Genomic DNA, 14,306 nt, shown 5'->3' with positions numbered 1-14,306 from the left:
TGAAGGTAAGAACATGTATTTTTTAGATTTTAGATGAGACAAAACCGTTAATATTGGACTGTTTGCCTAACAAAGAGTGCAATCTTTTAGGTGAAACGACTGTGGTGGACATCAGAAGAAAATTTGTTATGGACACCCACTGCAATCTGACAGCAATAGAGTCCCAGGCGCAGATCAACTCCAGCGTCTTTAACATGGTTGAGATGGTCAGCATGTGTGTGAGCTGCAGCCTGAACACGGTGCTCAGTGCTCCTTTGCTCCTGGTCATCTCACGCTCCCCATCCCTTATCAGACAGAACCGCTTCCTGCTCCTCATACATCTCCTCTTCTGCAACAACCTCCAGGTAGCTAAACACATTTTAACTTTTCATCATATTTTCATGAGGCCACGCCAATATACTTTTCACTAATAACTGAACGTGACAATTTGCCTTCAGACATCAGAGCTAAATGGTTCTCATCATTGTCTTTCAGCAGCTCATCTGGACAATCAAAACGAGTCTCTTAAGTTTCAGAGAAGGCATATCTGTGAGCCAGTGTCTGATCTTCTGTGCTGCTAACCAGGCCTGCTCTCTGGTTTGTAAAGCCTTTATTATATCTGTATAATTTATACGTTTTGGTGATTTGTACAGTGATTTGTACAATAGTCTGTACTCTCAGCTACAGTAGATTTAGAACTTTGACTATACAGTCTATAAGAACTTGGTACTGAATCAGGTTTTCACAGGGTGTTGAAAAAAGAACTTAATACAAAAAGCAAAATGATGAAAGTGAGAGGAAAAAGAACGTGTGTGACTAGCAAAGAAAAAACCTTGTGAAGCAGCATTTTCACACTTAAAAAGCATGCCTGATGGATTTTCTCTGCAGTAAATGTGAACTTTTAGTCAGACTGCTGAGCCTTTATTTTAGATTTGTCTGAACTCTGAAATGCATTTTTACATGTAGCAGCTGCTGTAAGTTTATACTAAGATTGAGAAATGTCTTCACAGTCAGTATGAACAGGGAGACAGTTGGCTGCAACACATTTATCTTTATGTAACATGAGTAATATGTAAAAACTGCTTTCAGACAGACTTGGAAAGATATGAACTTGTTCTTGAAGTTATTGTCATTTGTACAAAATGAAAAATATAAATGATTTAGGAGCGAGCAAGGATAAAACCACACAAAGCTCAATAGAAACAAGACTCATTTTCACCAGTGGCCTCTTTGAAAGTGCTGTTAGGGACATAAATACTACTTTAGCCCAGGCTAGGGTTTAACTTCTGATTCATCACAGGTTCTTACTGACCTATTATGAAAAATGAACTACTAAGAGTTTTATATGGCAAGTAATAGACAAACTTTTTCCACAGGTGGACCTCTTCCTCAGTACTGCTCTGGCCGTGGACCGTGTCGTCGCCATCAAGTGGCCTCTGCACTATGATTTCATGATGCGCACACAGTGGAGGAGAGTAACTGTCATATCCATATGGATTTTTCCATTTGTGCTCACCAGCGTGGCTATGTCTATCAGCCTCAACACCATCCAGGTCAGTTTTTCCCTCCCCCGTTGCCGACCTCTCATCTTTACGCCCTGCCTGTCGGAGACGTCTGCTGTGGTACTTTACTCCACCGTGGCCACTGTTGTGGTGGTGCCTCTCTGCTATCTGACCATCCTGGGGAGCTTCTGCCTGCTCTGCTGGGACATGCGTGCAGAGCTGCTCTGGACTGAGAGAGCTTGCGTGACCCTGACCCTCCAGGCCATTCAGATCATTCTCTTTTCGGTTCCCGTGGTCATGGACAGCTACCTGATCCCTGGTTACCTGCACAGTGACGCTCTGGATATAGCAACCATCATCACCTACAACCTGGGAGTGTCACTCATCCCACTGGTCTATGGATACCGGTCTCGGGAGCTGCAGCAAAGAATACGACGGGCTGCACACATGAACGAAGTCAACAATGAAAGTCGGTCATAATCACTCTAGTCTTTGAGCAAAATCTTCCTATTCAACACAATGAAGTGCCAAAAGTTCTACCAAGGTAGACTCAAAACAGCCAAAAAAGAAGAGCAGACATGTCTACAGAATAATGCTCCTGAGTCAGACCAAAGCCTGGTGTAAAAAAGTAAAATCTGTCAGAAGGCAGCAATTGAGAGCTGAAGTCGTGAGTTAGTCCTGATCTGAATTAACTGCTGTTCTCTCAGACTGCTGGGTTTTTTGTGTACCCAGGATTGCCCTTTTTCTGTTGAATTCTGTTCTTTAGAGTTAAGGGTGTCAACTCTGTTGTCTCTGCCCTCAACTAGGAAGTCTCTTGGCAAATTCTATCATGACTCGGCACTTCATTTTTTTTGTTCTTCTTCAGAAGTCTTCTTCTGACTGTGACTCTGATTTGCAGGTCCTTCTGTTTTCAGTCTTCTGCCCTTGAAGGTGTTTCAGCCCACATCACTATTACACAGAACATTACTACTACATTAAGTAGCATTCCCAAAGAGACCCCTCTACTGCCAATACAACAGCAGACACCACACTTTAATCTGTTTGTTTTAAAACTAAGGTTGGACAGTTGAGTACATATGGCGTGGCAAGGAAATATCACCTTCCTCTAACGGTTGTGGCTGTTTTTTTCCCAGCAGTGTGTTTAAATTTGATGTGAGTTAAGGAAATCCAACTTATCTGCAAATTCAAGCTGTTCAAATGTTGATAACAAGAAGTTTTTATAGACCATAAAAATAAAAGACAGGACAAACTGCTTCAATATATTTAATTTGAACCTGAAACACTAATATGCTGTCTACTCATCAATGCACTATATATTATACAAAACATTTAAGAAGAGAAAATATGCACAACAGGAGGCTAAATACTGAAAGCTACCAGAAAGATACATCAGCGATCATATAGTTTGAAGATAACAGGACCTGTGGGGAAGGTGAGCAGGTCGAAGAGGTCGGACAGTTTCCCTGATTGTGATGATCGGCCCTTCAAGAGGCACAGGCACAAATCCACAGGCAGCACGGAGATGAGACGGCACTCCCCACTCCTCAGCACTTCCCCAGCTTCTCAAATGACAAGTTTCTCCGGAAAACCAGTCCAAAAGAGTCAAAACAGGAAGTACAGCAGTATAACCCAAACGATCGAACATAACGCACAAACTCTACTACAAAACAAAGCATTGGAATGTACTGTTTGTCACTGTTTCAAGGCAGACACTGAAAATTATTCAACAAAAAACAAGCCCCATATATCAATAATATCATCAGTGTATATTCTTCAGAAAAGTATGCAGCATTCCTAACAAGAAAGAGAAAATTCTCTTACTGTTTTGGCAGATGTAAAGTAGATTATTGTATAAATTAAAGGATGATAATTTAGCGTTTCACCGAACTTCTTGCTCAAGTCTTTAACAATTTCTTTTCACTGTAGTATGTGATTGTTAAACATTGACTCATTTTAATTAAAAATGCATGGCACTACACAGCAAAAGGGTTCTTCTAGACAAATGTACGAGCAGCGTTACATATAAAACCTCCAGTGGTCCTCTGGACACTGCGTCACCGACCCTCATGTTGTGCACCTCCTTCAGTACAGGCAGGTCTTCTTCATAATGCGCAGAAACTCCTGCTGGTTCACTTCTCCATCTCCATCCCTGTCTGCTTCATCAATCATTTCCTTCAAAAAACACAATGAGAGGAAATTAAGAGTCGAGAGCTAGCATGATAGCATTCATGAGCTAAGGATGTGTTGACATTATTCAGAAATGCATTCATGACCTTTGGCTTTGCAAACACCCATCCAGTAAACTGGACTGACCTACATTTATTATTCATTATTAGCAGACAATAACGTGCACACGACGACGTGTCTCACCTGCAGCTCTTCATCTGTCAGGTTCTCTCCCAGCTCTTTGGCTACTCTCTTTAGATTCTTGAATGAGATCCTCCCCGTCTCATCGTCATCAAACAGGCAGAAAGCTTTCAGGATCTCCTCTTTAGAGTCCTTCTCAGCCTAACATCGGAGAAGGTGGAGAGTAGTTTTACTGCTGAGACTGAAACCCTGACGCGAACAGACTCGAAGAAAGGCGGCTGAAGTCTGCGTGTACTATTGACAGTAACAGTGATGAGAAATGTAAAGTGGGCTGGTAGGGTGGGGTTAAGGTTGTGACACTGTCCACATTTAACTGACTGATCTTAAAGTTTGGATTCTTCAGTTTGCACAACTTCTTTTTGCACTGAACAGGAATTCAAGACTTTTAATGTTACAAGTAATGGGACTACATGTAAAATAGCCTGTGATGTAGATAATTCACATACCATTTTCTGTGTCATGATGGTGAGGAAGTCAGCGAAGGAGATCTTTCCTGTGCCGTCCTTATCCACTTCACTGATCATCTTCTTGATCTCCTCTTTCTTTGGCTCGAAGCCCAGAGCTCTCATTGCAACCTGGCATTAGTGTAAGAAAGATGGACAGTGAATAAAAACAGAACTGCAGAGTGTAATATTTTAATAAGATCTATCCCTTTGTTTTAGCATAGGGCAATTAGTATTTGCTGTTCCAAAACACCTCTACAGAATGGATATCTTTAAATAACAAAGTATGCTTCGTATTGGAAATGACAAGAAAAGCACTCAGAGCACAGTACTCTGCCAAGGCTGCTCAGTCGTTGTATAATTTCTGACAGATAAGTCCTCAGCGGTGGATTTATAGTAGGATTGCAATCATGTGATCGTCAGCAGGCAGCTGACGTAGTATTTTCTTGTTGTCATGGTTACAGTGATGTCGTGCCGCTATCTCACAATGATACAGAAATCTTTAACAAATCCGTGGATCCAGACTATAAGCTGCATCAGTGCCAGAATCTAATCACTTGGTCCTTGTGTCATTTCTGACCTTCCCTGGAAATTTCATCCAAATCGGTCCATTTTTGAGTAATGTTGCTGACAGACAGACAGACGGAAGGACAGACGTACATCGATCGTCACTGAACTCCGCTGTGTTCCTTGGTGGAGTAATAGTGGGCAGATTGAGAGCAGGATCATAGACCAGAAACCACAGGTCAGTGTGTCCACATCTGCATCTCATAGTGCTACATATCTGCAATGCAGTTAATGAAGCTGTCGAATATTATTAGACTCTGACTGGCAGACCTGTAGACATTAGTGGACAGGATCATGTTGTGTGACGTGTAGACTACTGCTGTCTGAACTCACTCCTCAGATGATAAACGGTGAAGCTGTAGACATTCAACCCATCTGCTAACGTCCACATGCCAACAACCTGTTCCCATCTTTCTCTATCATCTGTGGCATGGTCTCACTGGGACAAAGACGCATTTTAAGGTGCATTCTTATAGTCACTGGTCACTCAGTCTGATCATTGTTATGTCAAGCTACATCAGTGGTCGACAATTTGTCACAAACATCTAAAAACTTTCTGTAAGCTGAATGGAGACCTTTAAACTTTTCATTTGACCATTTCCATGCTGCGTTTCCTTTATTGCTCATTGTGTTTGGCTCCATTTTACCTTGAGCTCCTTTACATCTATGTGTCCAGATCCATCGGTATCAAAGAGCTCAAAGGCCTCCCTGATCTCCTGCTTCTGCTCCTCAGTCAGCTCTGGCTTGGGGGTCGTCTTCTTGCGAGGAGGGGGCACTGGACCCTGCAGAGGCGGCCTCTTGGCACTGGTTGCCTGGAGGGGAAACAAGGAAAACCCAACAGCTCCATGACTGCATCACAGGCAGATAGATTTCTGGAGTATTTCTGCTGTCAGCAAGAACATTATTGTAAATATCCATAATTTGCAGCTCAAATTCAGGCTATTATTAGATCATACAACATCTTCACTCACCATCAGTCGCTGTGTATTCAGGTGACAAAAGGGAACTGCTGTTTTTTCAGGCAATCACTGTTTCCCTATGAAGCCTCCCTATCATTTAGAGAAGAGATCATAAAACGGTTCCTGCTTCACATCAGTCGCTCGTTTTATCCGTTTGATTTCACCGCAGGTAGGATCAGTCTGCTGTGCATCAAGTCTACTATTAATATCTAAGAAATACCAGCTAAATGTGGAGGAAAAAAGAAGGTTTCTAGCGAGCAGCGTGCACACCAGCAGCTGTCACGGCGTCGGGATGTTGGATTTGGTCACTGTTTGTGGCCGCGGATGAGCCGGGCGGTTTATTTCCACTGAGGAATAAAATAAGATGCAGAAAAGGCGCACACGAGAGATAAAACCAAACGCACCAGTCGGGCAAAAAGATGATTGGCTGCTGGAAATCACGAGGTCAGGACACGATCAGAAAATTCAAACACAAATAAATAGAACTCTTAAATAAATAAATATGGCAATGAAAGCAATACCTAATTATAATAACGATAATAATAACAGTAATAATAATAATTATTATTATCATTGTTGTTGATATAATAGTAACAATTATTATTATTATTGCAGTTGTTGTTATTATGATTGTAATTATTAATGTTTATGCCAGGCTTTATTTCCTAACCATATTTATTTATTTCATGGGAATAATTGCTTATTTCTGACTGCATAATTAATTTAATACTTAATAAAATGGTAATCCATGCTGTGCAGACTTGAAGTGAAGAAATAACCTCCTCGAACACAGCATGGAGACTGAGAAAATATTTTGTGTAAGATTTAAACGGAATATATACTCTGCAACTGTAACTCTGTGTATAAATGGTGTGTTTGCCTCTTCTACTCCAGGAAATTGACATAGCAGAGTGATGAGGCAGTGGAGAGCAGCTGAAACATCAGACACTTACTGCTGAACAATATCATCATCATATTTAATTATCATTTCCAATGCTGTTTTATATCAGTGTCAGTATTGTGTGCAATTTTTAAATTATATGAGCAGTATTTTATCAGCATGTCCAATATTTCTTCATAGCTTCAGTGTCAGTTTTTACTTCTTTTGGTTTATTTTTTACTGATGCTTTTACTTATATCTGATGGCTGTTCGAGTAGGCACTACATTTATTCTCGTGTTATTTTTTTCTGAGTAATATCTGGTGCAAAAATTACCTTCAGGATTAATAGACTTTATCTTATTTTTATTGTTATATCGTGGCTTCAAGAAAATGTTGTCTGATTTTATTGCTAAACAGGATGTAACCTACAGGGGGACATGTTGCAGGTAAGGTAAAGCGCTATATAAATACAGACCATTAACATTTACTATGTTCAGATCTTAAAAATGTACCCAAACATGAGCTGAAACACTAGATTCACACTACATTTATTTGTTTTATTCTTACTCTCAGTGTGTAGTTCTGTTGTCCTGTGACACGTTTCTTCTTCCTGCAGCAGCATTTAAATGCTGCACCACAGATTCCCTAGTCTGAGCTGTCTTTATGTGTAAATACTGAAGGGAAGTTGGAGCCTGGCTCTGCTGTTGGGCTGACTCAATAAAAGGGGCGGATAGAATCAGCTTCTGGTCGCTGATTGGTCTAGATTGTGGCGTTCTTTGACGTATCTAAAACACTATTGGCTCCTCGCAAACGTCACCCCTGTGCTAGGAGGCGGCTCGACCAATCACAGAGCAGCTCCCTCTCAGCTGATTCAGAGAGTTGTGGGTTTGCTTTGACACGCTGCTTTCAGGTAAATGACTTCTAGAGTTAATTTGCGTCTTTTTCCCGCTAGAATCTGTCGCATTTCTGTCCTGCGTGTTTTCAGAATTAGGAGACGCACATTAAAGACTTTATTCTGCATATTTCCAGCACTCTGCGACAGGTCCTGACTGGCTCACCTGTTTAGTTGTTATGGCTACACGTATTCGACCGGTGAGTTCAAACTTTATGTAAAATGCACCTTTTTTCAATCCCAGTGCTGCTGAATTTGCTTTAACCGGGTCAGTTCTGACCTTCAGCAGAGTAATAAACGGTGTGCAGTGATCGGGGGCTCCGGTTTCCTGGGCAGACACCTGGTGGAGAAGCTGCTGGATCGAGGTTACTCTGTTTCTGTGTTCGACATCCGTCAGAGCTCCGAGCTGCCCGGGGTCTCTTTCCACCAGGGAGACCTCTGCGACCAGCAGGTGAGAACCTTCCACTGCTAGATCAGACTTACATCAGCTGACTGCAAAACCAACACCGTAAAACGCTTTCACCTGGTAAAAGTGGGTGCTATAATCAATCTAAACACACTGATATCTTGGATGTTTATAGTCTCTCTGTGGTTAATAAACCCTGAATCTCTGTGAGTTTTTTCTGCAAGAAACAAATCCCTTCATGCCTTAAACTGGCTTAGATTTGAACTCCACACTGCTGGTAAAGATCAGAATCAGAAAAGTTTTATTGGCAAGTAAGTTTTTTTACATACAAGGGATTTGACTTGGTGTTTTAGTGCATAACTATAAACCGTAACAGAAGTGCTGCCAGTCATATTAAGTGTTATAAGATAAATAAGAAGCAGTTTTTAAGTCAGATTAGCAGTGAGTGTAGTCAGGGTTTATAGAAATATTATCAGTGTGCAGGAATGTGCAAACAGAGAGGTTACATTGTGTGTATTTTAAGCAAGAACTAGAAGATTTATAAATTCCTCACTGTCTATTTCTGTGCACCACTCCCCAGTGCACTGCAGCTCAAGCACACCAGCTCACACACAGCTCTGGTTGAACACTATTTAACTGTCTTGCATTACACAACTGAGCATGAGCTGAAATCTGATTCTCATTTTAAATGCTTATTTTGCTCATGATGTGTATTTCTGCATATAAAAAACACCATTTTGACATGTATACACAGTAAAAAATTAGAGTTTCTCTGCCAGAGTCTGTTATCAGGGATGTTTGGAAGCTCAGGACTGTTGCAAATGAGCACAAAGTCTTCTAAACAGTGTCTTTGGCCTCATCCAGTGTGATTCTTCTGATGCTGAAACACTGAGGTGTTTGTCTTGTTCTGCTCCAGGCTCTGCTACCGGCTCTGAAAGATGTGTCCCTGGTTTTCCACTGTGCCTCTCCAGCTCCGGCCAGTGATGATCGAGCGCTGTTTGAGAGGGTCAACATTCAGGGTACCCAGACTGTTCTTAGGGCCTGCATGGAGGCCGGAGTACAGGTGAGGCAGGACATTTTTCATGCCTAAAATTCAGTGTAAAAGAATGGGAGAAGACATCAAAGTGTTTTTACTGTTCTGTTTTGCCAGAAATTGGTCCTGACGAGCAGCGCCAGTGTGGTGTTTGAAGGGACAGACATTAAAAACGGGAGAGAGGATCTGCCGTACGCCAAGAAGCCCATCGACTATTACACACAGACCAAAATTGTGCAGGAGAAGGTAGGAGAGGGTAGTATGTACTAAAATGACTGGATGGTAGCACAGATTTCAGCTATTGTTCATTTGAAGAATAGCTGAAACCTAATTTCATTTGACATGACTGAATATTTTTCAGAATTTATTCTTTGCATATGATGTGATTAGTACCAGTATTCATTTGATGCAATTATCCATATTTTCTCCAGTATTATACAATAGCATGATGTTGTTGATGTTCAAGGCAGAAGAGACCAAATAAAAGAGCACTGTTTTGCATCATCTACTGTTTTGAGGTTGCAGATTTCCTAATATTCTGTACATTTGTGCTGTAGTTGGTCCTGGAGGCGTGTGACAAGCAGAAGGGTTTCCTCACAGTTGCCATTCGGCCTCACGGCATCTTTGGTCCTGGAGACCCGCAGCTGGTTCCCATCCTGGTGGACACGGCTCGCAGGGGCAAGATGAAGGTCATCATTGGGTGAGTCATGCAGGTGCATTTACTCCACGATTGCATCAGCTACGCCAAACCAACTGCTTTTATCTTCGAAAGCAAAATGATCAGACTGCATTCTAATCATTGTAGAACCAATCGCTGTGAAATACTACATTTATGGCCTGTAGACGTCATCATGCTGGGACTTAACATTAATCAGTGCATTTAAGGAGAGATTCTCTCTGAAAGTTTACTATGCAGAGTTTTATGATGTAGTCTTTGCCTCTGGAGAAACCTGGCGTATGAACAATATCATCATCTTGGGCTCAAAGCACACATTGTCTGACAGTGAGCCTGTGGTACAATGTGGAGGTCTGAGATTTTACAAAAGACTGATTTCAGTGTCTAACAACAAACTCTTATTACTACGCCAAGGAACGTGGTGGAGTTATGTGACGATCGGTGTACGTGAATCTGTCTGTCTGACTGTCTGACTGTCTGTCTGTCTGTCTGTTACCAGCATTACACAAAAACGGACCAACAGATTTGGATGAAATTTTCAGGGAAGGTCAGAAATGACACAAGGACCACCTGATTAGATTTATTTCAGCGGTGATGCGGCTTCTATGCTTACATAACGTTCACATGCATAACACACGCCTGTGTTCAGCACAAGGTAATTTTATTTGTGGGTACATTGATATTAAATGGCAACATTCTATGTTGCTGTGATTTCTGATCATCAGTAACTAATTAACAAATGCTGCATTTCTACAAAAATGTGCTGCATTTCTGACAATGACATATGGGGGAATGAACAGCCTCGTGGAGTACTGCACTCTCTGAGTGCTTTTCTTGTTTTTCTTTCAGTGAAGTGTTGTATTTTTTTCTGATAAACAAGACAACAAGTGACCAGAAGAGTCTTACTGAAATCTGAAGCCCACCGATTGGATGTATTTCTGTTCCCACATACAAATGGATGACTTGATAAAATGTACACTGTGTAACTTGGTTCCATGCACAAAGCACCAGTTATCAGAGGCTTCAGATTGCTCTGCTGACCTTCTCTAGTGTTACTGTCTCTAACTTTATCTGAGACCTTAAAGCAATTCTACGTGCTTCATCTAAAAACCCAGCTGTACACCTACATGCCACTCCTCTTTAACCACATTCACTCACTCATCAGCCTCCCAAATATTTGCTTTCTACTTGAAAAGTTGAAATAAGTGGTGAGGTAGAGGGTTCTGAGTGGCTGAAAGCTTTAATACTCGTTTTTGTTTTTACATCCTTTGTGCTTATTGGTAGATTTCTTTATTGAATGTTGTCTTTATTGTTTCCAGTGATGGCTCAAACCTGGTAGATTTCACCTTTGTGGAGAATGTAGTTCATGGACACATCCTGGCTGCTGAACGCCTGAGACCAGACTCTCCCATATGTGGAAAAGTGAGTGACGATAAAATCCAAAGCAGAGCACTACAGTTTCTGTGAATATGGGTCATTCCGCCTCAGTTGGCTGAATGCCCCGTGCCTGACCATCTTCAATTTAACAGATGTTTTTTAAAGTGGTGAGTATTGACTGAGCTGACCATGTGTAAAATCTGGGGTCACAGGTAACATTAGTTTTAGTGCCATAACTTGAGAAGTAATGTAGTTATGGTCCTGAAATTTTACGGGTTTATTGATATGTACATGTGGCCTTCAATGGTACAACCTTGCCTTGATAGAATAATACAAAACACTTATAGAATGGTGCAGATTTCATCAAAAAACGTCCATATTTTTTTCTGTTGCAAAACCATAAAACCTCATTTCTGACCCTTAAAGGTTGAAATTTCCCCCCGCCCCGTGATTGGCAACAACAGGAGCTTTAAAAGTGTAGAATATGGTGCCAGTCAGAGGCATACTTTTATGAGAAAAAAATATCAAATTTCAAACGTTGCTCCACAGATTGGCGCAAAAATGGTCCTGAACTCAGCGCTCTTTTAGAATTTTTTCACTCAAAAACTGATGTTACCTGTGCTCCCAGATATTACACATTTAACTTAATATCACACACACAGAAAAAATCAGACAAATAGGAGATGGTCAGGTGGGAAGTTTTTTTTTTTTTTTTTAAATTTGGTGAATTGAGATGGAATGAGCCCTATATCTCCCTTAAAGATCTAGCGTCGTATTAGTGATTGGTTTGCACTCCATACTGAAATTTCAGGTTATTAAATCTTTATCTTTGCTTCTTTTACAGCCGTATCATATCACCAACGATGAACCAGTTCGGTTTTGGGACTTCATGTCTGAGGTGTTGGTGGGTCTGGGATACGCTGCTCCCCGCTACCACCTCCCCTACGCTCTGGTGTACGGACTGGCCCTGCTGCTCTGGCTGCTGAGCTTGATCCTGCGTCCGCTAATAAGTTTTAAACCAACCTTCACCCCGATGAGAGTGGCTCTGGCTGGAACTCACCACTACTACAGCTGTGAACGTGCCAAAGAGGACCTGGGCTACAAACCGGTCGTCAGCCTGAAGGAGGGGATTGAACGCACGGTGAAGAGCTACCCTCATCTCAGACACGGGGCTTGATGGCGGAATGGAGATAAGAAGCTGCTGAGACATGTAAGACTGTGGGTGTTTGCACAGTTACGCTCATGATCACAACAAGGTGATAAGGTCACACTGAATGGATGGTTCAAAATGATTGAAGTGGCTGTTCATGTGCCTTTTCAATTTTTATCTACTATTTCCACCAGCAGATGGCAGCAAATGGGCTTTTTTGTTGCACCCCCTGCAGACTGAGCAGTAAATGCTGAGTTTATGGCAACATTAATTGACATAATTTTGATTTCAGTTGAATTTAGTTCTGTTTTCACAGTTGTTTTTCACTCATGTGCTGAGTGCACACTGAGATGTTGTTGCCGAAATGTCAAAATGCTTTAATACATTCCAGTAAGTGTTTAAAACACAGTGTGACCAAATGTATGTAATGTGTATTTTGGCAAAAGGCTCTGAGTTCCAATTAAGTAAAATCTTAAGCAATACCTAAGACAATAGCGTGCTTGTGGCTTTCTTTTAGCGGAACACCCTGTAGTGATTCAACGTGACACTGCCTTCAGGCCTAAAGTGAGGTTCATTAAGAAATAGTTTTCTGACTTTGGAGTGAAACAACCTAAAGGCCTTCACAGTGCCCTGGACTGAATCCCATTGAATACCTTTAGGACACATTAAAATGCTGATTGTGAGCCAGACCTTATCGCCAAACATCAGTAGCTGCCTTCACTACCACTCTAAGTGGAGGCAAATCCCTGCAGCCAAGTTTCAAAATTGGGTGGAAAACGAACTTCATTCTTCTTAAAATCTGTCCTAAAACGGTACTCAAACACTAATGTGGACACTGAATATTTTTTGGGGTGATGTAAAGGTTCCTCCTTTTTAAAGTGTCCATAAAGAGATCCATTCCTAGTGCAATTACAAGATATTATGTGGCTTCAGGAGTTTGTGATAGACAAAGCAAACGTGTCTTAGTTCAAGTTTAGTTTTTTTTATATATATAGTCCATTCAAACTCATCAAAATATCAGACAAATGGAAAACAAGCAAGTCAGTTTAAAACCATTACAACAACAGTACTTCACGTTCATCATATAAAAAAATGATAAGCATAATCCTGTACAGCCAGATAGAAATTGAAACTAGATCTAACCCAGTGAGTATAAACCTGTTTTTATTTGGCCTTTGTAAACTGGTGACCATAAGTGTCAGTCTAGATCCAAGCGCTACTGAGACATCCTGGGGTAAAAAAGTGTGACATGTCTGACAGACAAGCTGGGACTCGTCCATTCACGCACTTGAGGACAAGCTCAGTATTCCTACCTTCCGTAAGTAGCGTCCTACCTCTGCTAAACTGGAGAAAAGCATCCAAGAGAAAACAAAAAGAGGGAATTTTGCACTGAAATTCTGATATCTGCCTCATGTGACTAAAGCAGACGGCTGACATTTCTTCTTATCTTAGGCTGAATGTAAATACGAACACAGAGCATTGAATTAGTAGAGAATCCCTTTATGGAAATGAATAAGAGAAATAATTAAAGCCATCAATAAAAGACAGATTACTGAAATGCTCGTCACATATGGTAATGGATTAACATGTACAAATTCACACCCTTTTCACACACCTTCTCAGCTCGTTTTGTGCCACTCTGGCGTCATATTCTGTATGTCATCAGGACGGCATGTGTTTCTGTGAGCTAGAGAAACTATAAAAATACCGTTGAATGACTGTCACTGAATGCAATATTGGGATGGGCAATGAAAACGCAGTGTGAGCTACAGTCTTTGTATTTCCACACTCCCTCTTACATTTTGATGATGTCGAAGACATACAAAGCTGTGAAACTGATGAACTCGTAGACAGTTGAGTGCCTCACTTTCACAGTATTCATATTAAATGTGATTACTTCAGAGGTTTTCTTATTCTAGGTGTAGCATTTTTGTCATTCTGTGTCTTGGTGTGGTGTCAAGAAGGGGGGGGTTAAATTCAGATACTTTGAATTCTCATTTTAATTCTGCACCAGGAGCACCCTAATGATTCACTGCTAGACTCAGAGCCACCAGCCAAGGCCGTCAGACTGGTT

At 41.2% G+C, this 14,306-nt stretch overlaps 3 protein-coding genes across 4 annotated transcripts; 2 read left to right on the top strand and 1 right to left on the bottom strand.

The window, feature by feature from the left end:
* Positions 1 to 96: 96 nt before the first annotated feature.
* Positions 97 to 2,736, top strand: LOC129350355 (olfactory receptor 4C16-like). The gene is made up of 3 exons (XM_055016600.1): positions 97 to 344; positions 475 to 576; positions 1,356 to 2,736. Exons 1-3 carry the CDS (start codon positions 129 to 131, stop codon positions 1,959 to 1,961), a joined length of 924 nt encoding a protein of 307 aa, XP_054872575.1. The 5' UTR covers positions 97 to 128; the 3' UTR covers positions 1,962 to 2,736.
* cetn2 (centrin, EF-hand protein, 2) lies at positions 2,729 to 6,129 on the bottom strand. The gene is made up of 5 exons (XM_023265718.3): positions 5,830 to 6,129; positions 5,506 to 5,670; positions 4,295 to 4,423; positions 3,852 to 3,989; positions 2,729 to 3,653 (listed from the first exon to the last, which is right to left on the bottom strand). The coding sequence occupies exons 1-5, from the start codon at positions 5,830 to 5,832 to the stop codon at positions 3,564 to 3,566; spliced, it is 525 nt and encodes a 174-aa protein (XP_023121486.1). The 5' UTR covers positions 5,833 to 6,129; the 3' UTR covers positions 2,729 to 3,563.
* Positions 6,130 to 7,525: 1,396 nt separating this feature from the next.
* nsdhl (NAD(P) dependent steroid dehydrogenase-like) lies at positions 7,526 to 12,724 on the top strand. 2 transcript variants are annotated; one of them, XM_023265734.3, is made up of 8 exons: positions 7,526 to 7,608; positions 7,728 to 7,790; positions 7,880 to 8,041; positions 8,913 to 9,059; positions 9,147 to 9,275; positions 9,587 to 9,729; positions 11,025 to 11,127; positions 11,927 to 12,724. In XM_023265734.3, exons 2-8 carry the CDS (start codon positions 7,770 to 7,772, stop codon positions 12,257 to 12,259), a joined length of 1,038 nt encoding a protein of 345 aa, XP_023121502.2. In that variant the 5' UTR covers positions 7,526 to 7,608; positions 7,728 to 7,769; the 3' UTR covers positions 12,260 to 12,724. The 2 variants fall into 2 exon arrangements, with proteins under 2 accessions (XP_023121502.2, XP_023121501.2); XM_023265733.3 differs by lacking the exon at positions 7,526 to 7,608 and having other exon boundaries at positions 7,615 to 7,790; positions 7,877 to 8,041.
* Positions 12,725 to 14,306: the final 1,582 nt, after the last annotated feature.

Source organism: Amphiprion ocellaris, chromosome 13 (assembly GCF_022539595.1).
Source record: "Amphiprion ocellaris isolate individual 3 ecotype Okinawa chromosome 13, ASM2253959v1, whole genome shotgun sequence".
Classification (NCBI taxonomy): Eukaryota; Metazoa; Chordata; class Actinopteri; family Pomacentridae; genus Amphiprion; species Amphiprion ocellaris.
The sequence above is the reverse complement of the archived record's forward strand: the minus strand, read 5'-3'. Positions and strand labels throughout refer to the sequence as shown.